The sequence below is a fragment of the Convolutriloba macropyga genome, chromosome 4 (genome assembly GCF_964194025.1).
Source record: "Convolutriloba macropyga chromosome 4, txConMacr16.3, whole genome shotgun sequence".
Lineage (NCBI taxonomy): Eukaryota > Metazoa > Xenacoelomorpha > Acoela > Convolutidae > Convolutriloba > Convolutriloba macropyga.
The window spans coordinates 53,464,246-53,491,065 of NC_134471.1; the positions used below are offsets into that span (position 1 = coordinate 53,464,246).

The following is a 26,820-nucleotide window of genomic DNA, read 5'->3' on the forward strand; positions in this document are numbered from 1 at the left end:
TTTACATTATTTTTTAAAGACATGAGAGGTCTCAAGAAAGCGTACTCTAAGAAATTGTACTCGAACAAAAATTTCTCCGGCTTTTTGTTAATTTAATTCTTTTTGTTCAAAATGCATATTTTTTTTTGATATATAGATGTCCGTTTGTTAAATAGTGCATTGCGCTTCGATTTCGATTAATTTATGTGTTTGTAATAGTCGCGCAGCAATAGCAAGGTCAGTGTTTGCCAAAAAAGTATTCTGATGGCTTTGGGTTGCAGTCCTTTTTAAAACGCTATTTTTTATGCCAACTATAGGCAAGTGTTTTCATTTACAGAATCAGTTTGCGGAAGATCGTATTTAGGTTCAACTTAAACCCAATGCTTATATACGTTTTAAGAGGTTATGTCTTAGTTTCTACAGCTTCGATGCTGTTTTTGTTATCATCCAGTTGTATCAAAGATGTAAACGCTGAGTAGGTTTTTTAATGTTTCACTAGAGAGGATGTGATCTGTCATTAATACAACTAAGCTACAGGCTGACTGAAATAAAATTGGAAAAGAGACATCGTTCGAAAATTCTTTTTTTGAGAACACTCATTATCAACTTCTTACGAGCTATACGCTGTTTACTGAAAGCATCACATAGTTTTCTTGATAACTCGTTAGGAAGCCAATTGGACTTTTTCGTTATATGGCAACAAAAAGAACATTAAGTAAGGCGAAATCCGAGAGTTTATCAAATGTTTACAATAATTGGTTCCAATGTTTGTTGGTTTTGTTGTCTTTTTACATTATTTTTTAAAGACATGAGAGGTCTCAAGAAAGCGTACTCTAAGAAATTGTACTCGAACTAAAATTTCTCCGGCTTTTTGTTAATTTAATTCTTTTTGTTCAAAATGCATAATTTTTTGATATATAGATGTCCGTTTGTTAAATAGTGCATTGCGCTTCGATTTCGATTAATTTATGTGTTTGTAATAGTCGCGCAGCAATAGCAAGGTCAGTGTTTGCCAAAAAAGTATTCTGATGGCTTTGGGTCGCAGTCCTTTTTAAAACGCTATTTTTTATGCCAACTATAGGCAAGTGTTTTCATTTACAGAATCAGTTTGCGGAAGATCGTATTTAGGTTCAACTTAAACCCAATGCTTATATACGTTTTAAGAGGTTATGTCTTAGTTTCTACAGCTTCGATGCTGTTTTTGTTATCATCCAGTTGTATCAAAGATGTAAACGCTGAGTAGGTTTTTTAATGTTTCACTAGAGAGGATGTGATCTGTCATTAATACAACTAAGCTACAGGCTGACTGAAATAAAATTGGAAAAGAGACATTGTTCGAAAATTCTTTTTTTGAGAACACTCATTATCAACTTCTTACGAGCTATACGCTGTTTACTGAAAGCATCACATAGTTTTCTTGATAACTCGTTAGGAAGCCAATTGGATTTTTTCGTTATATGGCAACAAAAAGAACATCAAGTAATGCGAAACCCGAGAGTTTATTAAATGTTTACAATAATTGGATCCAATATTTGTAGGTTTTGTTGTCTTTTTACATTATCTTTTTAAAGACATGAGAGGTCTCAAGAAATCGTACTCTAAGAAATTGTACTCGAACTAAAATTTCTCCGGCCTTTTGTTATATTAATTCTTTTTGTTCAAAATGCATAATTTATTTTTGATATATAGTTGTCCGTTTGTTAAATAGTGCATTGCGCTTTAATTTGGATCAATTTATGTGTTTGTAATAGTCGCGCAGCAATAGCAAGGTCAGTGTTTGTCAAAAAAGTATTCTGATGGCTTTGGGTCGCAGTCCTTTTTAAAATGCTATTTTTTATGCAAACTATGGACAACTGTTTTCATTTACAGAATCAATTGGTAGAAGATCGTATTTAGGTTCAACTAAACCCAATGCTTATATACGTTTTAAGAGGTTATGTCTTAGTTTCTACAGGTTTGATGCCCGTTTTTGTTATCATCCAGTTGTATGAAAGATGTAAACGCTGAGTAGGTTTTTTAATGTTTCACTAGAGCGGATGTGATCTGTCATTAATACAACTAAGCTACAGGTTGACTGAAATAAAATTGGAAAAGAGACATCGTTCGAAAATTCTTTTTTTGAGAACACTCATTATCAACTTCTTACGAGCTATACGCTGTTTACTGAAAGCATCAAATAGTTTTCTTGATAACTCGTTAGGAAGCCAATTGGATTTTTTCGTTATATGGCAACAAAAAGAACATCAAGTAATGCGAAACCCGAGAGTTTATTAAATGTTTACAATAATTGGATCCAATATTTGTAGGTTTTGTTGTCTTTTTACATTATCTTTTTAAAGACATGAGAGGTCTCAAGAAATCGTACTCTAAGAAATTGTACTCGAACTAAAATTTCTCCGGCCTTTTGTTATATTAATTCTTTTTGTTCAAAATGCATAATTTATTTTTGATATATAGTTGTCCGTTTGTTAAATATTGCATTGCGCTTTAATTTGGATCAATTTACGTGTTTGTAATAGTCGCGCAGCAATAGCAAGGTCAGTGTTTGTCAAAAAAGTATTCTGATGGCTTTGGGTCGCAGTCCTTTTTAAAACGCTATTTTTTATGCCAACTATAGACAACTGTTTTCATTTACAGAATCAATTGGTAGAAGATCGTATTTAGGTTCAACTAAGACCCAATGCATTTTTACGTTGTTTTGAAGGGTAAACCCCTCTGCTGGGTGTGTTTTAACCAACGCTTTGATGACTTTAAAACTTTGAGTTTTTTAACTTATTGTCTGAGTTTTTATAATGGTCATATTTTGTGGTTCATTTTGTTGTGTTTTCACATTGCCCCTCTACAGCTTGACCTATTGATGTTCAAATTGAAAAACACGTGAACACATAATATTAACGCTTAACAGCCTAGTATTTTGCATAATAAAATCAATCTAATGATTTGATTTGATACCTTAAGGGTATTACGGCTTTGAATCTATTATTTCCCCAAAATTATCAGTGCATTTTTAAAATTTGCTCCTTTTTTATAGTCACCTTGTAGCTCAGTCTTTGTAACGGTAGGTCAAATCCTCTTTCTAAAGAAAAAAATTAATCCGTTTAGTGGTTTCACGATTTGAAAAATGATTTTATGACTTTGATGCTACACCATTTTCATAACCATAGGTATTTTTCAGATATCGTATAACGGAAGTTTTCATGACCATTTTGTGTTTTTTTTCAGATATTGTAAAACTGTTATCATCAAAGTCATATTCCCATTAGAAGAAAAATACCCATTTGTCCCCATTTGTCATATTCACATTTGAAGATTCAAGCATCAAATTTGAAGATTCAAGCATCAAGAAGAAGCATTAAATTCATTTTCCCAAGATAAAACTGCTGAACAGGTTAATTTAATTTTCACTAGAAAGAAAATGGGACCTGTCATTATTGCTTTTAGTTGACTTAAATATATTTAAAAATGGACTACGCTCAAAAATTGACAAATATTTTTAAAAATAGTATATTCAAAGTCTTCCAAGCCGTCAGTTGTCAACTGAAATCATCAGATGAGTTCAATAATGCCTCATAGGAAGTAATACTTATATGAACTAGATTGAAAATCAAAAATTGAGTTGCGAGAAAGATTTGGAAGCCGTTTAACCGAGCTGTTCGCTGAATACTAAGTATTATTTAATTCGAACTCATTTCAACGCAAATGGAACCTGTTTTCCACAAAAGGGTGATAATAAGACAAGATAAAAAACCAGCATCATTGGAAACTTTTTAACCTAAATGAGATCCTGAAGAGGTATAAGTGACCCTATCTAGTCGAAGAAATATGCAGTAGATAATTGAATTTTGGTTTCCGTTATTCTTTTTGTCTTGTTACCTAGTCTCATCAAAAGGCATTTTTTTCTGCAGGGTTGTAAAGTACAAGTTTTTTTTAGTTTAGCTCCTATCTGGTACTGCTTTGATTTTGTTTTTATGTACATTTTTAAACAGAAATAAAGTTTTTCTCGTAATTGATGTTTTTTGTTTTCCTTTGCTCTTTATCATGTCTCGCAATATCATTATTGCAGGTATCATCGGTCCTCTAATGTTGTGAGTTTATGTTTTTTCAGCGGTTCCGGTTTATAATATTCTTTTTTTACTTTTACGCCCATTTTTGTCGAACAGTGTGTGAATTTTTAAAAGTTTCTCAGCTCTTTTGGCAGACATTGCAGTCAAAAAGTGGATGAGCGGGGTCGGAACATTGTGCAAACGTAGATTACTGAGCCTGCTTGTTTTTTGCCTTTCGCGCCAGTATATAAAGCTGGTTTGAATTTTCTGTTAGTGTACAGCTTCAGTTGTAGCTACACCTGTACCAAGATTTCTAAGCTGTTTATTTTTAATGGTTTCGACTGTACTTTTCCCTCAAAAATTTAAATTTTCTTTGTTATGCCTGTGTCCTGCTTTTTTACTGCATTGTCCTGTTATGATCGTTTATTGTTTACTGGATGATATTTAAAATGTTAACATTTTGTTGAATGTTGCGGTTTAAGATGTCTATCCTCCGTTTCTAAGTTATTGGAGTGTCGGAATTAGCTTCACAAAAAGCAAATGCTCAAGCATGTTATCTATAATTTTTTGCTTTTTGTTGACGCTCGTTTAAGGCTGATTAAAATGATATTAAAATTTTGTTGAATGTTTCGGATTAAGATGTCTATCATCCGTTTGTTGGTTATCGGAGTGTCGGAATTAGCTTCACAAAAAGCACTTGATCAAGCTTGTTATCTTTTTTTTTATTTTTGTTGCCGCTAATTTAAGGCTCATTAAAATGATATTAAAATTTTGTTGAATGTTTTGGATTAAGATGTCTATCATCCGTTTGTCGGTTATCGGAGTGTCGGAGTTAGCTTTACAAAAAGCACATGCTCAAGCCTGTTATCTATTTTTTTTGGTTTTTGTTGCCGATCGTTTAAGGCTCATTAAAATGATATTAAAATTTTGTTGAATGTTTTGGATTAAGATGTCAATCTTCTGTTTCTAGGTTATCGGAGTGTCGGAGTTAGCTTTACAAAAAGCACATGCTCAAGCCTGTTATCTATTTTTTTTGGTTTTTGTTGACGATCGTTTAAGGCTCATTAAAATGATATTAAAATTTTGTTGAATGTTTTGGATTAAGATGTCAATCTTCTGTTTCTAGGTTATCGGAGTGTCGGAGTTAGCTTTACAAAAAGCACATGCTCAAGCCTGTTATCTATTTTTTTTTGGTTTTTGTTGACGATCGTTTAAGGCTCATTAAAATGATATTAAAATTTTGTTGAATGTTTTGGATTAAGATGTCTATCATCCGTTTGTCGGTTATCGGAGTGTCGGAGTTAGCTTTACAAAAAGCACATGCTCAAGCCTGTTATCTATTTTTTTTGGTTTTTGTTGACGATCGTTTAAGGCTCATTAAAATGATATTAAAATTTTGTTGAATGTTTTGGATTAAGATGTCAATCTTCTGTTTCTAGGTTATCGGAGTGTCGGAGTTAGCTTTACAAAAAGCACATGCTCAAGCCTGTTATCTATTTTTTTTTTGGTTTTTGTTGACGCTCGTTTAAGGCTGATTACTGGTCACCGAGTTATTGAGTTGAGTATTTTTTTAAAAAATTAACTACCGCATTATTTTTGTCTATTTTTGCGTATTTTTGACTTTATTCAGATTGATATGTCAAAAATGGTCAATAAAAAGAATAACCCTCCACAACTAGGGTAGTTGGTATACGTTTATAAATTCTGAGTAGTCAATATCGAACTAGCATCAAATTCAAAATTGATAATTACCCTCGAGGCTAATGAAGGGGTTGACTGAATAAAAAAAAGAGATCATTATAGGTGAGAGGCACTGCGCGCCTAGAGTGGAAATCTCCCCTCTTTAAAAATGTTTTTAATCGAAGCGTAGACGGTCGCGCATTTTCGGAGCGTGCGAGATCCGAGGATGTCTTCGACTGAGACTCGCAGTAGAGCGAAGCTTATCTTCGTCCTTATGTATATGTTACTGTAGGAGTCCTCTTTATCTCGCCTAGTTTCCCTATGACACTTTCGACGAGTTTGGAAACAGAGGCACCTGCTCCTCCAGTGCAGAAGTTTAAGGGATTAAAGGTGACCTGCTCGACATCTGATTCGCTGTTCATTTTTAGTTCTCTGATTTGATCGTGATATTTGTAGTCTTCTTCAGTTGATTCTGGGCAGCTTTTTTTCATGAGGTTCATTTTCTCAACATCAAAAAATGTTTAAGAGAATGTTTTTCCCCACAGGCCGTTTACTCTGACTTCTAGTCTTGCATTGTCGTCAGCTAATGTTTTTATTTGCGAATGATTTCCCATGAAAAGTCGGGAGACCTGTTTCGTCAGTGCTATTAACCAGGGGGTCGCGAATGTCGTTGGCTAAGAAGAGTGTATCCACCCTATGGGCAATGTAAAGCATTGGTTATCGTGAACGCGTCTCCACGTGCACAAGTTCAGGGAAGTTTGGTGGGCGGGTTCCCATCCACATCTCAGGGCGATTCCAGTATGATTCCGTCTAATTGGGGTAGGTCAAAAATGTACCGCTTTAGAGGGAGAGCAACCCGCATGACGCTCTTTTTTATGGTTAAGTGGAGCCTTTGACCTGCGACTTCTTGGTTTTTAGTTTCTTTTTTGCATCTCATGGTCGTGGTAAGCGATCCTGTTCTTCGCTTGCTTCCTTTTTGTTTTCTCCGAGAGTCGTTGTAGCCTTGATGGGTCGTTCGTGCTCATTGACTCGATCACTCGAAAAAAGGATGTTGAGACCGCCTTTGCGAACCGGCGGCGAAAAAGTGTTCTGTACTTGTTGCTCTATATAGGATGATTAACCATGTATGGTATTAGTTCTTTGCTAATATTCTATGTACATTAGTTGATGTATCAAAAACTTCGGGAGTGCAATTCAACTCCATAATAACACAATTTGCATGCGCAATTATTCTTTTTCGTTTGCATATTAGTCATTAGTAATTGTAAATTGTGGAACCCAGCGCAATTCGCATTCGCTCAATTTTCGCTGTGTTACCACATTTTACAATTACTCTATACCTTTAAAAATCGATCGAATAGTTCAATTTTGAGTAATTTATATTTTTTGCGTTTTTCGCTTGTATGGCCCCATTTTCAAATTAATTTATATGGTTTAAAATTTGATAAAAAATAGCGCATTTTTTTATTTCGAGTATTTTATGCTTTTCATTTCACTCTTTTCACTTTTTTATTTTTTATTTTGCAATTATCTCTATTTTTATTTATTTACTATATTTTAAAAATAGATTGAATAGTTAATTTTTTGAGAAATTTATATTTTTACTTTTTTCACTGGTGTATCCACATTTTAAAAATGTGTTATGTGGTTTTATATTTTTATAATTGCTAATTTTTTTATTTTGAGTATTCTTGCTCGTTATTTTCACTTTTTCACTTTTATTTTTATTTTCGCAATTATCTCTATTTTTTTTTTCATTGACTATATTTTTAAAATTGATCAAATAGTTCAATTTTGAGAAATTTATATTTTTTTGGTATTTTGCATATACGACCTCATTTTTAAATTGGATTATATGGTTTTCCATTTTTTATAATTGCTCATTTTTATTTCGAGTATTTCATGCTCACAATTTTTAACTTTTCACTATTTTATTTTTTATTTTGCATTTATCTTTATTTTTTTATTTATTATATTTTAACATTCGAAAAATTTAAAAATTTTTTGAGGAATTTTAAAATATCGCAAAATATTGAATTTTAACTAATTTTAAAATATCGGCCAAAATATAGGAAATTTTTTAAAATTTTCCCAATAAAAATGACGGATATATTTTGTGAAACTTGTTACAGAGAGTTTAAAACTAATAAATCACTTCAAAAACATTACTCAACTAAAATGCATAAAGATAAAGTGGAAAAACATCAAAATCAAGATATGGTGAATAAATTAGATGAATATATCAAGACACTACCCAATGATATTACTACTTGTTTTAATAATTCAGTTATACAAATAAAATCAATTCTTAATGAAGATGATGGATATAAAGATAACTTTGAAGATATTCTTAATAACATAACTTCTATTATTCACAATCCAATAAAAATATATTTATCCGAAGAAATAGAATATAAAAAAGGAGAAACAAAATTTATTATAGGACTTACTACTATTCCACAAGTTTATACAGCAGGTATTTATATAACACATTTGAATGAAATAGAAAAATTATTAAAAGAGGCAGTATTAAGAGAATCTGGTTGGATGATTCAAAGAAGAATATCTCGATCATTACATATTTCGTATTATAATTCAACTGGTGGATCATATATTGAATTACCTTTTAAATCACCATATATTATTAATGTTAAGAATACTGATGATGATATGTGTATAATTTGGTGTATATTAGCATATATGTTTCCAGTAGCAAAGGATAAACAAAGAATATCTAAATATGTAGATCATCTCAATTCAATTATTATTCCATCCTTTGATTTTCCAGATAACTATAATAATATAAAAAAATTACATAAATTGAATAATGTAGATTTTAATATATTTGAAATAGATGAAGATAAAAGAATTAAAGGAATAATATTTAAATCTCATAATAATTATAAGGGGTGCAATCTTTTATTATATAAAATCACTAGGTATTATGTACTAATATATCCACCATTATTAGAAATTCAAATAGAATGTCATATCCATGTTTAAATCGTCTAGCAAGCTACTCATCAGAACAAATATTAGAAAATCATAAATTAAAGTGTGAAGAACATAAAGCAACAAAAATTATCTATTCGCATAAGGATTACCATAAATTTGATAAATGTTGTTTCAAAAACATTTTGTTTCAAAATTTGATAAATGTTGTCTCAAAAACATTCAAAAACAGTTCCCTTTACAATGTATTGTGATATTGAAAGTTTTAACACTGAATCAAACACCCAAAAACCATTTTGTTATCATCTCGTAATTAAATCAAGTTATCCCGATCTAATGGAAGAACATGAAGTTACTTATATGGGTAAAGATTGTGGTGAACATTTAGCTAACACAATAATAAAATATGAAGATAAACTTAAAAAACTACTGAAAGAAAACATTATAATGGATGAAGAATCAGTTACTGGAGAACCTACTAATTGTTTCGATTTTAATAAAAAATTAGGTGAAGACATAGTAAGAGATCATGACCACTTTAATGGCAAATTTAGAGGATATGCTCTTAATATATGTAATTTAAATTCTAAGAAACCTAATTTTGTTCCACTATACTTTTATAATGGATCCAAATATGACATACATCTTTTCATTAAAGAATTAGCTATAACAAAGTTGAAGATGAAAGCGTTAGCTAAAACAGAAGAAGAGTTCTTTTCTTTAGATATAGGATGTATTAGAATATTAGATGCATTTAGATTTTTTACACCACTAAGTTTAGATGTAGTAGCAAAAACATTAGGTGGAAACCAAAGAAAAGGAGTTTACCCTTATGATTGGGTTGATGAAAAATGGGAAGATAAAATAAAAACAACTGAGTTTCCTCCACAAGAAACATTCTATTCCAAACTAAAACAAGAGGGAATATCAGATGAAGATTATATGAAAGCAAAAGAAGTATTTGACAATAATTGTAAAACAGATTATACGATTATGTATCTAAAACAAGATGTAAAATTACTGTCAGATAAATGTATAAATGAATATAAAATAGATCCATGCAATAGATATTCATCACCAGGTTTATCATGGATATGTGGTTCAAAGTTTACAGAACAAAGATTTAAAAATTACCAAAAAGATACATATGATATATTACTTATGATTGAAAAAGGAATAAGAGGAGGTATTGCTACAATACTTGGTGATAGATATGTTAAACCATGGAACAGATATACATAACCAGAACATCACGAAATAAATAAATTATGCACATTATTACAAAACTCAGTCTATAGCTCATTAACTAAAGAAAATGAAGCATATCAAGCACAAGAAGATTATCTATTATATCATGATTTTAACTCATCATATCCATCATGTATGGTTGAAGATCTACCTATAGGTGAATTTATCAAATGTAATGACCTACTTTACGAAATAACTAAAGATGAGGACTTTGGTATAATATATGAAATAAATATTAAATATAACAATGACCTAAAACAGAAAACAGAAGTCTTCCCTTATTTTCCAGAAAATTCAATACCATATACTGAAGAATTTACTGATTATCAAGAAGTAAACAAACCCAATAAATACAAACCATTAGAGAAATTAATGCTCACATTACACAATAAAAATAACTATGTTATAGAAGGAAGAATGCTTGATTGGTATTTAAACAATGGTGTTAAGTTAGAAGATATAACAATTCTCAATAAAATCAAATATGAGAAAAGTAAATGGTTAAAACCATATATAGAGTATGATGTAAAGAAAAGAGATGAAGCAAAAGCTAATAATGATAAATTTGGTGAAATGTTTTATAAATTAATGAGTAACTCATTCTATGGTAAAACTTTAGAAAATGTAAGAAATAGACAAGATGTAGAAATTGTAAATAAATTAGATAGGTACAAACAACTAGCAGGTAAACCAACATATAAATCAACATCAATATTTAGTAATAATCTCGCAGCAGTACACAATTATAGAAGTGTTGTTGAACAAGATAAATTTAATTATATAGGATTTGTAATATTAGAGCTTAGTAAACTTAAGATTTATGAATTTGTGTATAATGTATTGAAACCAATATATAATAATAATTTCAGCTTATGTTATATGGACACAGATAGCTTACATATACGTCTAAAAGATGACCCAAACAAAATGAAAGAATACATAGGAAGTAAATTAGGACAAATGAAAGATGAGTTAAAAAACGAATACATAACAGAAGCTATATTTTTAGCAACAAAATAATACTATTTTGAAACAACAAAAGAACAAACTCTTAAAGCAAAAGGTGTAACTAAATCTTCTCAAAAACATCAACTAAACAGAGATGATTATTATAATGCATTGTTTAACAATGAAAGCAAATATGTTGAACAATTTAGACTAAGATCAATTAAACATGATACAAAAATTTTGTAAATGAGAAAAAGCTTGCATTATCACCATTTGATGATAAAAGAATTGTTGATGGTGAAAAAACTAAACCATATGGTTTAAATACCTAATACTATAATAATTTATAAAACTATATGTAAAACTATATGTAAAACTATATGTAAAACTATATGCAAATATAATATAAATATAAATAAATATAAACATAATCATAAATATAAACACAATTTAAAACTAATTAGATAAGAGTGAAACCATTACTACTTTTTATAGGTAAATATTTAAAATATAAAATGATTGGTACAATGTGACTAGTAAATAAACTTCTACTACTACTACAACCACTCTAGATCTAGAGCATGAAAAGAACTAAATCTAATCCTTATCAAATTCTAGAACTATCCCTTATTGATGATAGAAAGTTAATTCCTTCTACAATTACACTATATAATGATCTGTGAATGGACTTAGTCCTTTTCACTCTTTTATTATAGTTCATGTAATTTCATGTAATACATCCGCTGGTTTAGTAGTTGATATTTTATATATCACCTCAGCCATTATTTTTACCATAGGGTCAGGGCTATTGTTTAAACCCAAAGCAGCTTCTTCTAGCGTTTCAGCTTTAGCTAATATATTTTTATTGTATTCTATAAGGTCTATTACTTTCTTAGGTTTATCCACATACTTGGAATAGGATGAAATAATTAATTTATTATGATTTGGGTTTTTTACATGATTAATGAATTCACCCATACTATAACATTGTTTTCTACAAGCTAAACATCTTTTTAATCCATTTGGAAATTCCATTTTATTTATTTTATAATATAGCTTTTCAATACTATAAAAATGATTAGTACCAAATGCGATAAATGTAAAAATAAAGCTTGGTGTTGGAGTTGTGATGAATGCCAAAGTAAACCTTTATCATGTTTTGTATGTGATGAAATTATAACATATAGAGAAAGACATAATCATATGATTAAGCATTATAATGATCCAGATCAATATCTAACATGTCATAAGTGTAAAGTAAATAGACATATCTCTCACTATAGATTCAAACATTACACTTGTAGGATATGCTTATATCTCAATAGATATAGATTTGGTCACACTAAAGAAAGATTTAAAGAACATGCAAAGAAATATAATATCCATGAAGCTGGTTTCCAGATCCACAAAGTGGTTTCACCAATTAGCGAAGCTGGTTCCCAAATCAAAAATTAATCCTATTAAAATGTTACTTGCGTTCCCGTTATTTATTATAATGGTATTTATTATTGTAATTGCTTATTGGAATTATGATAAATATTCTGATTTAAGGAAGAGATTCAAAGAATATAGGAATATTGTACCCGAACCATTTGAAACTAAAAAACATAACTTTATTATTTATGGTCCATCTAATTCTGGTAAAACAACTTTTATAAAATATTATTGTGGTTTGTATGACACAGTTAATGTATTCTGTATTTATGGTATTGAGTGGAAAGGACATAATGTATATGGCATTGATGATTTAAAATTATTAGATAATTTGGATAGTTTTGCTAATAGTCTTATTATATTTGATGATATGGGAGAAAACATTAGATTACCAGCTATAGACTCATTGTATTCTAAAGGTAGACATCACAATATTAATATAATATGTGTAGGTCATACTGTAACAGATTGAAATACTAAAGCAAGAGATAACACCCCAGCTACATATATTACTTTAAATAGTTCACAACAATTCTTTGAAAGAGTACAAGAGAAGTTTAAAAACGATTCTAATCTATATAGGTTTAAACATTATAACTATGGTGTAATAAATTATAATACTATTAGTGACTATTATATTGTATTAGATAAAGATAAAAATGTTGTATATGATTCTAGGATAGGTGATCTTGATATTGAGAAGTATGTTGATTATACAGAGTTTAAGGAAAAGGAATATAATATACTAAGTAGTTATTTAACAGATAGAATGATAGAACCAACACATATTAAATCAAAAGAGTTAATATTCTATTTTGAAGAATATTTGGAATTTAAGGGAATACATAAATCAATTAATTTATATAAAATATATACAAATATAAAAAATGTACTTAGTGCGATACATAGTGGCTATTATGCTATTGCTGGCATGGTTACTATGGTAGGATTTGGTTATTCTTACTTTCAAAAACATGGCAATAATAATGATAATAATTTTAATGGTATAGATATAATGAATATAGATAAAGCAAAAATTAAATGAAAAAATGGTAAGAATATGACAATAGGTTATAGTTTGATTGATAAAAGCAATTATGATCTCAATCATCCATTTAATATAGTATGTATGTTAGCTAGTTGTCTTGTAAGTATTTATGCAACTCATAATCATATTAATTCTAATTCTAAAAATGGAGATAGTATGTAGAGGATGTAATAATGAAATTGATACTAGTAGTGGTTATCCAGAACACGAACTAATGAGTCATTATAATATTTTGCATAAAAAGTTAATGGAAAGATGTATGAAATGCATGCAAAGAATATATAGTGGTTATCACTTTAAGGATAGATGTATAGATAAACGTACAGACCTTATATCATCAGTACATAGTTATATTGACTATACTAATATTACTAATAGTAATGATAATATTGATAATAATAAAGATGATAAAAATGATTTAAATAATGTTTTAAATGAACTGAAAGCTAATATTAAAGAAGATTTAAAAGAATATATTAGGACCAATTTAAAACAAGAGATCATTAATGAATTAAAACTAGAGATTAAAAATGAAATAAAAAAGAAGTTAAAAATGAAATAGAAGGAGGTGCTATAAATAATTTAAAGACTGATATTAATATTAAGAATCCATCTAAAGAAATTAAATTAGGACTTGTTGTTTTTGCAAAATTGAAAAGAATAGAGATTGTTCTTATAAGACTGGAGGTTTATGTAAAGAGTGTTCCTCTGAAAAGGTTCAATGTCAATTGTGTAACATTTTTCTAAATAGGTTTTCCCTTAGAAAACATATGAAGAGACCACATATAAATTAGAAAGATAAATTTTAATGAAAAATTAATTATAAGCCATATATTTATGAGATAATTCTCTATATTATACCTTTTAGTTTGTTAATTACAAAATTACACAGAATAACACAGAATAACAAGGATAACTAGAATTATGGATTAAATTAGAGTCTTAGTAATTCTGCACTCGTGCAGAATTACTAAGATTCCAATTTAATCCATAATTAATTTAATCCATAATTTAATCCATAATTAATGTGATCTCTTGTTTTAAATTGGTCCTAATATATTCTTTTAAATCTTCTTTAATATTATCTTTCAGTTCATTTAAAACATTATTTAAATCATTTTTATCATCTTTTTTATTATTATCAATATTATCATTACTATTAATAATATTAGTATAGTCAATATAACTATGTACTGATGATATAAGGTCTGTACGTTTATCTATACATCTATCCTTAAAGTGATAACCACTATATATTCTTTGCATGCATTTCATACATCTTTCTATTAACTTTTTATGAAAAAATATTATATGACTCATTAGTTCGTGTTCTGGATAACCACTACTAGTATCAATTTCATTATTACATCCTCTACATACTATCTCCATTTTTAGAATTAGAATTAATATGATTATGAGTTGCATAAATACTTACAAGACAACTAGCTAACATACATACTATATTAAATGGATGATTGAGATCATAATTGCTTTTATCAATCAAACCATAACCTATTGTCATATTCTTACCATTTTTTAATTTAATTTTTGCTTTATCTATGTTCATTATATCTATACCATTAAAATTATTATCATTATTATTACCATGTTTTTGAAAGTAAGAATAACCAAATCCTACCATAGTAACCATGCCAGCAATAGCATAATAGCCACTATGTATCTCACTAAGTACATTTTTTATATTTGTATATATTTTATATAAATTAATTGATTTATGTATTCCCTTAAATTCCAAATATTCTTCAAAATAGAACATTAACTCTTTTGGTTTAATATGTGTTGGTTCTATCATTCTTTCTGTTAAAAAACCACTTAGTATATTATATTCCTTTTCCTTAAACTCTGTATAATCAACATACTTCTCAATATCAAGATCACCTATCCTAGAATCATATACAACATTTTTATCTTTATCTAATACAATATAATAGTCACTAATAGTATTATAATTTATTACACCATAGTTATAATGTTTAAATCTATATAGATTAGAATCAATTTTAAACTTCTCTTGTACTCTTTCAAAAAAATGTTGTGAATTGTTTAAAGTAATATTTTTAGCTGGGGTGTTATCTCTTGCTTTAGTATTTAAATCTGTTACAGTGTGACCTACACATATTATATTAATATTGTGATGTCTACCTTTAGAATACAATGAGTCTATAGCTGGTAATCTAATGTTTTCTCCCATATCATCAAATATAATAAGACTATTAGCAAAACTATCCAAATTATCTAATAATTTTAAATCATCAATGCCATATACATTATGTCCTTTCCACTCAATACCATAAATACAGAATACATTAACTGTGTCATACAAACCACAATAATATTTTATAAAAGTTGTTTTACCAGAATTAGATGGACCATAAATAATAAAGTTATGTTTTTTAGTTTCAAATGGTTCGGGTACAATATTCCTATATCCCTTGAATCTCTTCCTTAAATCAGAATATTTATCATAATTCCAATAAGCAATTACAATAATAAATACCAATATAATAAATAACGGGAACGCAAGTAACATTTTAATAGGATTAAACTTTGATTTGGGAACCATTTTCGCTGATTGGTGAAACCACTTTGTGGATCTGGAAACCAGCTTCATGGATATTATATTTCTTTGCATGTTCTTTAAATCTTTCTTTAGTGTTACCAAATCTATATCTATTGAGATATAAGCATATCCTACAAGTGTAATGTTTGAATCTATAGTGAGAGATATGTTTATTTACTTTACACTTATGACATGTAAGATATTGATCTGGATCATTATAATGCTTACTCATATGATTAAGTCTTTCTCTATATGTTATAATTTCATCACATACAAAACATGATAAAGGTTTACTTTGGCATTCATCACAACTCCAACACCAAGCTTTATTTTTACATTTATCGCATTTGGTACTAATCATTTTTATAGTATTGAAAAGCTATATTATAAAATAAATAAAATGGAATTTCCAAATGGATTAAAAAGATGTTTAGCTTGTAGAAAACAATGTTATAGTATGGGTGAATTCATTAATCATGTAAAAAACCCAAATCATAATAAATTAATTATTTCATCCTATTCCAAGTATGTGGATAAACCTAAGAAAGTAAGACTTTATAGAATACAATAAAAATATTTTAGCTAAAGCTGAAACGCTAGAAGAAGCTGCTTTGGGTTTAAACAATAGCCCTGACCCTATGGTAAAAATAATGGCTGAGATGATGATATATAATATATTAACTACTAAACCAGCGGATGTATTACATGAAATTACATGTATTACATGAACTATAATAAAAGAGTGAAAAGGACTAAGTCCATTCACAGATCATTATATAGTGTAATTGTAGAAGGAATTAACTTTCTATCATCATTAAGGGATAGTTCTAGAATTTGATAAGGATTAGATTTTGTTCTTTTCATGCTCTAGATCAGGAGTGGTTGTAGTAGTAGTAGTAGAAGTTTATTTACTAGTCACATTGTACCAATCATTTTATATTCTAAATATTTACCTATAAAAAGTAGTAATGGTTTCAATCTTATCTAATTAGTTTTTTAAATTGTGTTTATATTTATGTTTATTTTTATTTATATTTATATTATATTTGCATATAGTTTTACATATAGTTTTACATATAGTTTTACATATAGATTTATAAATTATTATAGTATTAGGTATTTAAACCATATGGTTTAGTTTTTTCACCATCAACAATTCTTTTATCATCAAATGGTGATAATGCAAGCTTTTTCTCATTTACAAAATTTTTGTATCATGTTTAATTGATCTTAGTCTAAATTGTTCAACATATTTGCTTTCATTGTTAAACAATGCATTATAATAATCATCTCTGTTTAGTTGATGTTTTTGAGAAGATTTAGTTACAGCTTTTGCTTTAAGAGTTTGTTCTTTTGTTGTTTCAAAATAGTATACTTTTGTTGTTAAAAATATAGCTTCTGTTATGTATTCGTTTTTTAACTCATCTTTCATTTGTCCTAATTTACTTCCTATGTATTCTTTCATTTTGTTTGGGTCATCTTTTAGATGTATATGTAAGCTATCTGTGTCCATATAACATAAGCTGAAATTATTATTATATATTGGTTTCAATACATTATACACAAATTCATAAATCTTAAGTTTACTAAGCTCTAATATTACAAATCCTATATAATTAAATTTATCTTGTTTAACAACACTTCTATAATTGTGTACTGCTGCGAGATTATTACTAAATATTGATGTTGATTTATATGTTGGTTTACCTGCTAGTTGTTTGTACCTATCTAATTTATTTACAATTTCTACATCTTGTCTATTTCTTGCATTTTCTAAAGTTTTACCATAGAATGAGTTACTCATTAATTTATAAAACATTTCACCAAATTTATCATTATTAGCTTTTGCTTCATCTCTTTTCTTTACATTATACTCTATATATGGTTTTAACCATTTACTTTTCTCATATTTGATTTTATTGAGAATTGTTATATCTTCTAACTTAACACCATTGTTTAAATACCAATCAAGCATTCTTCCTTCTATAACATAGTTATTTTTATTGTGTAATGTGAGCATTAATTTCTCTAATGGTTTGTATTTATTGGGTTTGTTTACTTCTTGATAATCAGTAAATTCTTCAGTATATTGTATTGAATTTTCTGGAAAATAAGGGAAGACTTCTGTTTTCTGTTTTAGGTCATTGTTATATTTAATATTTATTTCATATATTATACCAAAGTCCATCTTTAGTTATTTCGTAAAGTAGGTCATTACATTTAATAAATTCACCTATAGGTAGATCTTCAACCATACATGATGGATATAATGAGTTAAAATCCTAATATAATAGATAATCTTCTTGTGCTTGATATGCTTCATTTTCTTTAGTTAATGAGCTATAGACTGAGTTGTGTAATAATGTGCATAATTTATTTATTTCGTGATGTTCTGGTTGTGTATATCTATTCCATGGTTTAACATATCTATCACCAAGTATTGTAGCAATACCTCCTCTTATTCCTTTTTCAATCATGAGTAATATATCATATGTATCTTTTTGGTAATGTTTTAATCTTTGTTCTGTAAACTTTGAACCACATATCCATGATAAACCTGGTGATGAATATCTATAGCATGGATCTATTTTATATTCATTTATACATTTATCTCTAAATTTTTCAAATACATCTGACAGTAATTTTACATCTTGTTTTAGATACATAATCGTATAATCTGCAAAAGTTTTACAATTATTGTCAAATACTTCTTTTGCTTTCATATAATCTTCATCTGATATTCCCTCTTGTTTTAGTTTGGAATAGAATGTTTCTTGTGGAGGAAACTCAGTTGTTTTTATTTTATCTTCCCATTTTTCATCAACCCAATCATAAGGGTAAACTCCTTTTCTTTGGTTTCCACCTAATGTTTTTGCTACTACAGCTAAACTTAGTGGTGTAAAAAATCTAAATGCATCTAATATTCTAATACATTCTATATCTAAAGAAAAGAACTCTTCTTCTGTTTTAGCTAAAGCTTTCATCTTCAACTTTGTTATAGCTAATTCTTTAATGAAAAGATGTATGTCATATTTGGATCCATTATAAAAGTATAGTGGAACAAAATTAGGTTTCTTAGAATTTAAATTACATATATTATGAGCATATCCTCTAAATTTGCCATTAAAGTGGTCATGATCTCTTACTATGTCTTCACCTATTTTTTTATTGCAGTAGAAACAAATAGTAGGTTCTCCAGTAACTGATTCTTCATCCATTATAATGTTTTCTTTCAGTAGTTTTTTAAGTTTATCTTCATATTTTATTATTGTGTTAGCTAAATGTTCACCACAATCTTTACCCATATAAGTAACTTCATGTTCTTCCATTAGATCGGGATAACTTGATTTAATTACAAGATTATAACAAAATGGTTTTTGAGTGTTTGATTTAGTGTTAAAACTTTCAATATCACAATAAATTGTAAAGGGAACTCTGTTTTTGAAACACCATTTATCAAATTTATGGTAATCATTATGCGAATAGATAATTTTTGTTGCTTTGTGTTCTTCACACATTAATTTATGATTTTCTAATATTTGTTCTGATGAGTAGCTTGTTCGACAATTTAAACATGGATATGACATTCTATTTGAATTTCTAATAATGGTGGATATATTAGTACATAATACATAGTGATTTTTATATAATAAAAGATTGCACCCCTTATAGTTATTATGAGATTTAAATATTATTCCTTTAATTCTTTTATCTTCATCTATTTCAAATATATTAAAATCTACATTATTCAATTTATGTAATTTTTTTTTATTATAGTTATATGGAAAACCAAAGGATGGAATAATATTCGAATTGAGATGATCTACATATTTAGATATTCTTTGTTTATCCTTTGCTACTGGAAACTTATATGCTAATATACACCAAATTATACACATTTCATCATCAGTATTCTTAACATTAATAATATATGAAGATTTAAAAGGTAATTCAATATTCCACCAGTTGAATTATAATACGAAATATGTAATGATCGAGATATTCTTCTTTGAATCATCCAACCAGATTCTCTTAATTCTGCCTCTTTCAATAATTTTTCTATTTCATTCAAATGTGATATATAAATACCTGCTGTATAAACTTGTGGAATAGTAGTAAGTCCTATAATAAACTTAGTTTCTCCTTTTTTATATTCTATTTCTTCGGATAAATATATCTTTATTGGGTTGTGAATAATGGAAGTTATGTTATTAAGAATATCTTCAAAGTTATCTTTATATCCATCATCTTTATTAAGAATTGATTTTATTTATATAACAGAATTATTAAAACAAGTAGTAATATCATTGGGTAGTGTCTTGATATATTCATCTAATTTATTCACCATATCTTGATTTTGATGTTTTTCCATTTTATCTTTATGCATTTTAGTTGAGTAATGTTTTTGAAGTGATTTATTAGTTTTAGACTCTCTGTTACAAGTTTCACAAAATATATCCGTCATTTTTATTGGGAAAATTTTAAAAAAAATAATTTTTTCATTTTAAAAAATAAAATAAATGTTGGTTCCCCAATTTGAGAAATATTTTTAAATTAATTAAAAATCCTATATTTTTGGCCATTATTTTAAAATTAGTTAAAATTCAATATTTTGCGATATTTTAAAATTCCTCAAAAAATTTTTAAATTTTTCGAATTTTAAAATATAATGAATAAATAAAATAAAGATAAATGCAAAATAAAAAATAAAATAGTGAAAAGTAAAAAATTGTGAGCATGAAATACTCGAAATAAAAATGAGCAATTATAAAAAATGGAAAACCATATAGTCCAATTTAAAAATGAGGTCGTATATGCAAAATACCAAAAAATTATAAATTTCTCAAAATTGAACTATTTGATCAATTTTAAAAATATAGTGAATGAATAAAAAAATAGAGATAATTGCAAAAATAAAAATAAAAGTGAAAATAACGAGCAAGAATACTCAAAATAAAAAAATTAGCAATTATAAAAATATAAAACCACATAAATCATTTTTAAAATGTGGATACACCAGTAAAAAAAGTAAAAATATAAATTTTCTCAAAATTGAACTATTCGAGCAATATAGTTAATAATAAAAATAGAGATAATTGCAAAATAAAAATAAAAAGAGTGAAAAAGATTGAAATGAAGAGCATAAAAAATAAAATACTCGAAATAAAAAAATGAGCTATTTCAATCAAATTTTAAACCATATAAATTAATTTGAAAATGGGGCCATACCACCAAAAAAGCAAAAATATAAATTACTCAAAATTGAACTATTCGATCGATTTTTAAAGGTATAGAGTAATTGTAAAATGTGGTAACACAGCGAAAAATTGAGCGAATGCGAATTGCGCTGGGTTCCACATTTTACAATTACTGTCATTTTTATGCGTTGATTTTTAAATGCACAATGAAAATTTTCGCTCATTTGTTGAAATTTTTTCTAGAAGATTTGCATCTTATGGGAAATGCGATTGTTAGTATTTTTGATATTGTAGAACTTGATTGCTTTGCAATGTTTTGATTTGCCTTGTTTTCGGATGTTTACAGTAATATTCATATATAAGCTTCTATACATATTAACGGTTAATTCTCGGAATGCTTATTTCTAAAGCTTTTAATGCTCAGATTTTTTACATCTTCACTCGTTTCTAAAAATGCTCACTACATCTTGATAGGGAGACGTTGGCTGTGTTGTATGGGATGCCGCCTTGGTGTTGATCAAGTTCCTAGAAACCGTATTTTCCGATTTATCACAGGAGGACTCAAAGCGCGCAATATGCAACGCTGAAAACCTCGACAATGTCTCAGTGGCAAAATTGAACTTGTCAACTTTCTTCTACGGAAATCTGCCACTCTTGGCCCGGAAGATGGAAACGTGGGAGGAAATGTTTTGAAAATTTTGGAACTTGGAGCTGGAACGGGCGCTTGCAGCATTGCTGTTGCAGCTCTAACGAAAGCATTTGTTTATTGCACAGATTTAAAGGAGTTCCAATACTTAATTGATCAAAATATTGGCCTAAATTTCGACTATTTTAAAGGAGCATCAAAAGTAATGTCATACGAGCTCGATTGGTCAAAAATTGAACTTAGCGATTTGAAAAATGAAGCTTTTGATCTTATTCTTGTATCGGATTGCATTTATTACGAAGAAAGCGTTGAGCCGCTATTCAGAGCGCTAGATCATTTTTGTTCGAACGATGCTATAGTTGTAATGAGTATTGAAGACCGCACTGAAAAGACAAAATTAGTTGAGAAATTTTGGAGTCTTATGGATGGTTCGTTTACGTGGCACGAAATTTCAGTTCACGAGCAGAACAAATTGTTTAGATGTGACGAAATACATTTGTTTGTTATTTACAAAACAGCAATAAACAAGGATAAATAAATGCCACGTCGAAACAGACAGCATCAAGTGTTGTGATCTAAGATTTTCGGCAAAATTGTGACGAAATGGACAATATTTACATCGAAGGACAGTTGAGGTCAAAGGTCAATAAATCCAGGTGTTTTATTGTTTGCAATGTGGCTAGGTGATATCAACTGGTAAACAAAAACAAGGCGTGAGCTCGCTTATGACAATCATTGATTGTCATACCTGATGATTATATCTGATTGCATCATATGCCAGAAGGCTTTCGTTTCATTAAATTTGTTTGCGATTGATTTGGCGGCCAAATATTTTGTTGAAGTTGTGCTGTGATATATGAGTTCGAACTTTGTGTTAAATGTCGCATATCATGAGTTATGAATAAAGGTTGATGAATGATTTTGTTAGACCTTTATCACAATTTATTTAGAATTGGATATGTCTTGACGGTATCACAATGTCTGAACAATGTTAACTAATGACCTTTGTTGAGATCATAAGATAAGCAGTTTTAGACCGCAATCTAGTCGGAGAAGGTACTTAGAGGTGATATATTGGTTTAAAGTTCTTTGATCAAAGTTCAAACCAAGGTCACCCAAATTTAATGTCTTGAGACATTCCTCAAATTGTTCTTTTGCAGTCACCAGAATTGCAACGTCTTGCAGGTATACTGCTGTATCAACTGTAATGCAAATGACATTGCAGTTTTCATTAGTAAAAATTGATATCAGCAAATTGCAATTGCACCGTTAATTTTTAAATTATTGGCAATTAGAAACATGAATAGGTTCAGATTTCTATAAACTCGTGGCATAGATATAGTTTTGTAAACTGTATAATTTGTCTCTGTATAACGGTTTCTGTGACAACGTTTACGCGCTTCAAATTTTTCATTTTCTCTGTTTCTTGAATTTTTTCGAGAAAATTTTGTCTTGTAAATTATGAATGGTATTTTGAACTAGGCAACGGCCTCTAAATATTTTTTTTTTCATATAGACGAGGTTCTTCGAGGTTTCGACAAACATTCATAATTGAACTTCATTTGAGAACAATTCGTCCCGCTCAATTAATTTAAGCATAGTTTTCATATGGGAACACTTTTTAATGGGAGGCACTATAAAAAGAAAATCAGTTCAACAACTTTCGGCTGATTTATATTGTACCAGGCGATGTTTTGAAACTGCATTTATCAAAGTGTTATCAGGATTTGAACTTTTTGCTTGAATTCGGACTATCCCAGCTAATTTTGGTCTATTTTGGCTAAATACATCGACGAATTTGTCGAAATTTTATTTCCATAATTGCTCACTTTTGGGTTTTTGTTAGTTATCATTTTTTTATGTCTCAATGAATTGTGTTTGGTGCATATATGAAGTCATATAAAGATGAAATATAAAGATTAAATCAGAGATTAGAAGCTTCAAGGTTTATAGCCGTACAGAGTTTCATTTCCTCGTAACCATGTGTTGCCAAATGTTGCTACTACGTGTAGTTCTTGTTCGCTTCCATCGCGTGTCAGTCTCGAAGTAGAAAAATTGGTATGCGCTATAATTCAACAAACAGCTACTATTCAAGATCAGTAAAGACAGTCTTCAAATTATTAATGGTTCCTCTTGATAAAATATTCTTTTGGAGCTCTCCTTTTTAAAACGCGATGACGAGTATTGGAACAGCGCAATTTTTTTTTTCAGTTTTATTGGAGTGGATTTCAAGCAGGAAATAAATTGCGTAAAAAAATTAATTATTGGCGCGTAGGATACCAGGTGAAAATTCGATTAGGAGAGGACAGTTTTTGTGGCAATTTGGCGACAATTTTGAACTTCTGTTTTGTGGATATTAGTTGAATACAAATTAAAACTTAAGGACGGTACACTATAAACCACTCGACCCTATATATATTCAAGCGTCCCTAACAATTATGTCTAGGTGATAATAGCTTACAAAAACAGTCACATTTTTTAATAAATATACATAGAGCTTTGCAACGTTTTAGTTTAGGTTAATCCAGCAATTATAGCAACATTTTTCGCTTCGCAAATTTTCCTATAGCTCTAATTTATTTAGAATAAAGACGTGAAAACTTTTTTTATGTTCTCTACTTTTTTCCCGTACTTTTTTGCCAACATTTTTCGAATTTTACCGAGGGCTGTAGAAATGATGTAAGTTTGAAGAAATGGTTAATTTTGAATGTGCTTTGTTAAATCTTTTTTTATATTGACGATTGCTAGGGATAGGGATACTTGAAAAACTTTATAGCGTCGGATGGTTTTTGGAGCACTGCCTTAATGTGGGTTAATAGGTATTCGCCTAATGTCCACAGATCTTTAGTTCAAAATTTTTGCCTAAATTCTGTTCGCTTATTCGAGTTTTAGCCAAATAACTCTTTCACCTAATTATTGAACGGAATCGGGCGAAACAGTCGTCTTTTGTTCATGCCGCTCTTTTTGAGAGATCGAGAAATTGAGTTGTGGACAAATTTTCTGTAAGCGAGTGAGATTTTTGTTCTTATGTGACTTTTCCGAACATTTTTTTTCAGTTCAGAGGTTTTCCTTTAGGCTGTATCACTAATTTTAAGTTTGTGTTGATAGGTTTTTCAAGACATTTTTCAGGCTGTTTAAGCTTTTTTTGCCCCATTCTTTATTTCCTTGCATTGAACTGCCGCCTATTGCTCGATACAGTTTTTACGTATCAATCCTTTAGTTTTGTTCGTATAAAACAGTATTTTTGCTAAGAACGGACAAAACATAAATTTTAAATTTTTGGTCAATTTCTTGCAGTTTTTCAATTTTTTCTCAAAGCAGACAAGTTTGTAAACTTACTATTTTTACTTATTAATTCACTGGCATTTGAATGCTCTAAACTCAATTAAAGATAGCTTTTATTTTTTGGTGCTTTTGTATCACAAGAAATAATTTTTGGCGCTTTTGTATTCTAAAAGAAATAATTGAATTTTTTGTTCGGTTGATTTTTGGTGCTGTTTTTTTTTCATTTTTTGACTGAATTGTTGTTGTTGTTCTTGAGTGTTTATAGAATGTACTTATACTTGAAAAGGATAGACTATTTGGCTGAGACGACTCTTCGAGTCAATTCTTCCAACAATTTTTCCTTTAATTCCTTTTACCGTCTGACTTGCCTTGCCTCACTCACTGTTTGAACTGAATGGAATTACGGATGTTCATTCAGCAATATTACGCGAATACCCTCAAGGAAAAGCGAAATCAAAGGAAACGGGATAAACCATTAAAGCCCTGACGCTACGACTTTAAAAGACTTAGAGAATTAGGTTATCAAAGTTTCTGCTAACAGGTTGTATTTACAATATTTAATGAATCTAATGAAAGTGCGGACCAAATCAAAACTTTTTGACACTCAGAGAAAAATTAGGCTGTCGTGATTTTTGCTCTTTTTTCTCGATCAACGGTGGCTATTTTCTGTAAATCTGACGGCTATGTTTTAAACTATCTGCGTAAAAAATTAAAAACAGAAAATGACAACCACTTTTTGCTTCTTCAGAAATTTGTAATTTTAAATTTGGTTTAACTGATATATTGTTTTGTAAGAGCTTTTCATTGATTCAGCGTTTATTTTCGTACGCAAGAGATTTCGTTCGGTCACGGTTATCTTAGCAAATAGGTCCGTTGGCATCAAGTTCCACTCGCTAAAATGGGGATCGAACAATTATTGTTTGCCATTTCTAGTAATTTGTAGTTTTTAAAACAGCTCGAATTTAGGTTGGGTGGCCGGTTATTAACGTACCAACACACACATTAACAAACCTCGTTTTCGTTTTGTACCATTAGACCTCCAATGTGTTTTTAGTTGTCCAAGGTTACCTAAAATTAGGTGGTATATCGAGTACTTTTTGCTTGCTCGCTTGTAATATTTGTTTGCACACAGTCGTTTAACTTCTTTTAGGCCATACATGTATGTTAGGAATACGTGTGCTTTGATAACAAGGTCTTTTTGCTCGTCTTTTTGACATAGAAATATATATTTATTATGTTATATGTATACATGCCCTCAATGTATTATTTTGCGTGCTCGTATTTGTTGTTACGCAAGCTGTACGCTGCTTATTGTATTGTGATCTACATATTATGTAACACGCTGTGCAATATTACGTAATCTAACAAATGCTCGTGAACAATGTTTATACAGCGAGAGGTTAGTTGTAATCATAGAGAGGTGAATGAATTCAATTGAAGCCGCCGATTGTTCACGTGAGAGACTGAGATTAGTTAACCTTGAAATTTGACCATTTCAAATTTTTGTACCAGTCAACAATTTCCCTAGCTTTAATGCATTTCCCAGTCATTACCCAGCTTAGCTTGTTCTACGCACATTCTGTAGAGCGCACTTTAAATTTTTATTGTTGAAAGCTGAGTTGATTAGTGTTTTCAATTTTTTATTTTTGAAATGCGAATCTTACTAAGCTAAAAAGGCTTTTCTTTGTAAATTTTGTATAAAAAATTTGCTATATATCGACTCTTTCTCTCTTTTTGCTTTCTTTAGAGTAAATTATTGTAAAATTTTTCCAGGATCA

At 29.1% G+C, this 26,820-nt stretch overlaps 1 protein-coding gene across 1 annotated transcript in view; it reads left to right on the forward strand.

Moving 5' to 3' along the window:
- Positions 1 to 22,714, forward strand: part of LOC142338511 (protein N-lysine methyltransferase METTL21D-like) — a 29,127-nt gene extending 6,413 nt beyond the window's left edge. Inside the window, exons 2-3 of the mRNA XM_075388293.1 lie at positions 21,590 to 21,763; positions 21,796 to 22,714. Of these exons, the coding sequence (XP_075244408.1) occupies positions 21,590 to 21,763; positions 21,796 to 22,295 (674 nt within the window). The 3' untranslated portion in view covers positions 22,296 to 22,714. The remainder of the gene's footprint in view (positions 1 to 21,589; positions 21,764 to 21,795) is intronic.
- Positions 22,715 to 26,820: the final 4,106 nt, after the last annotated feature.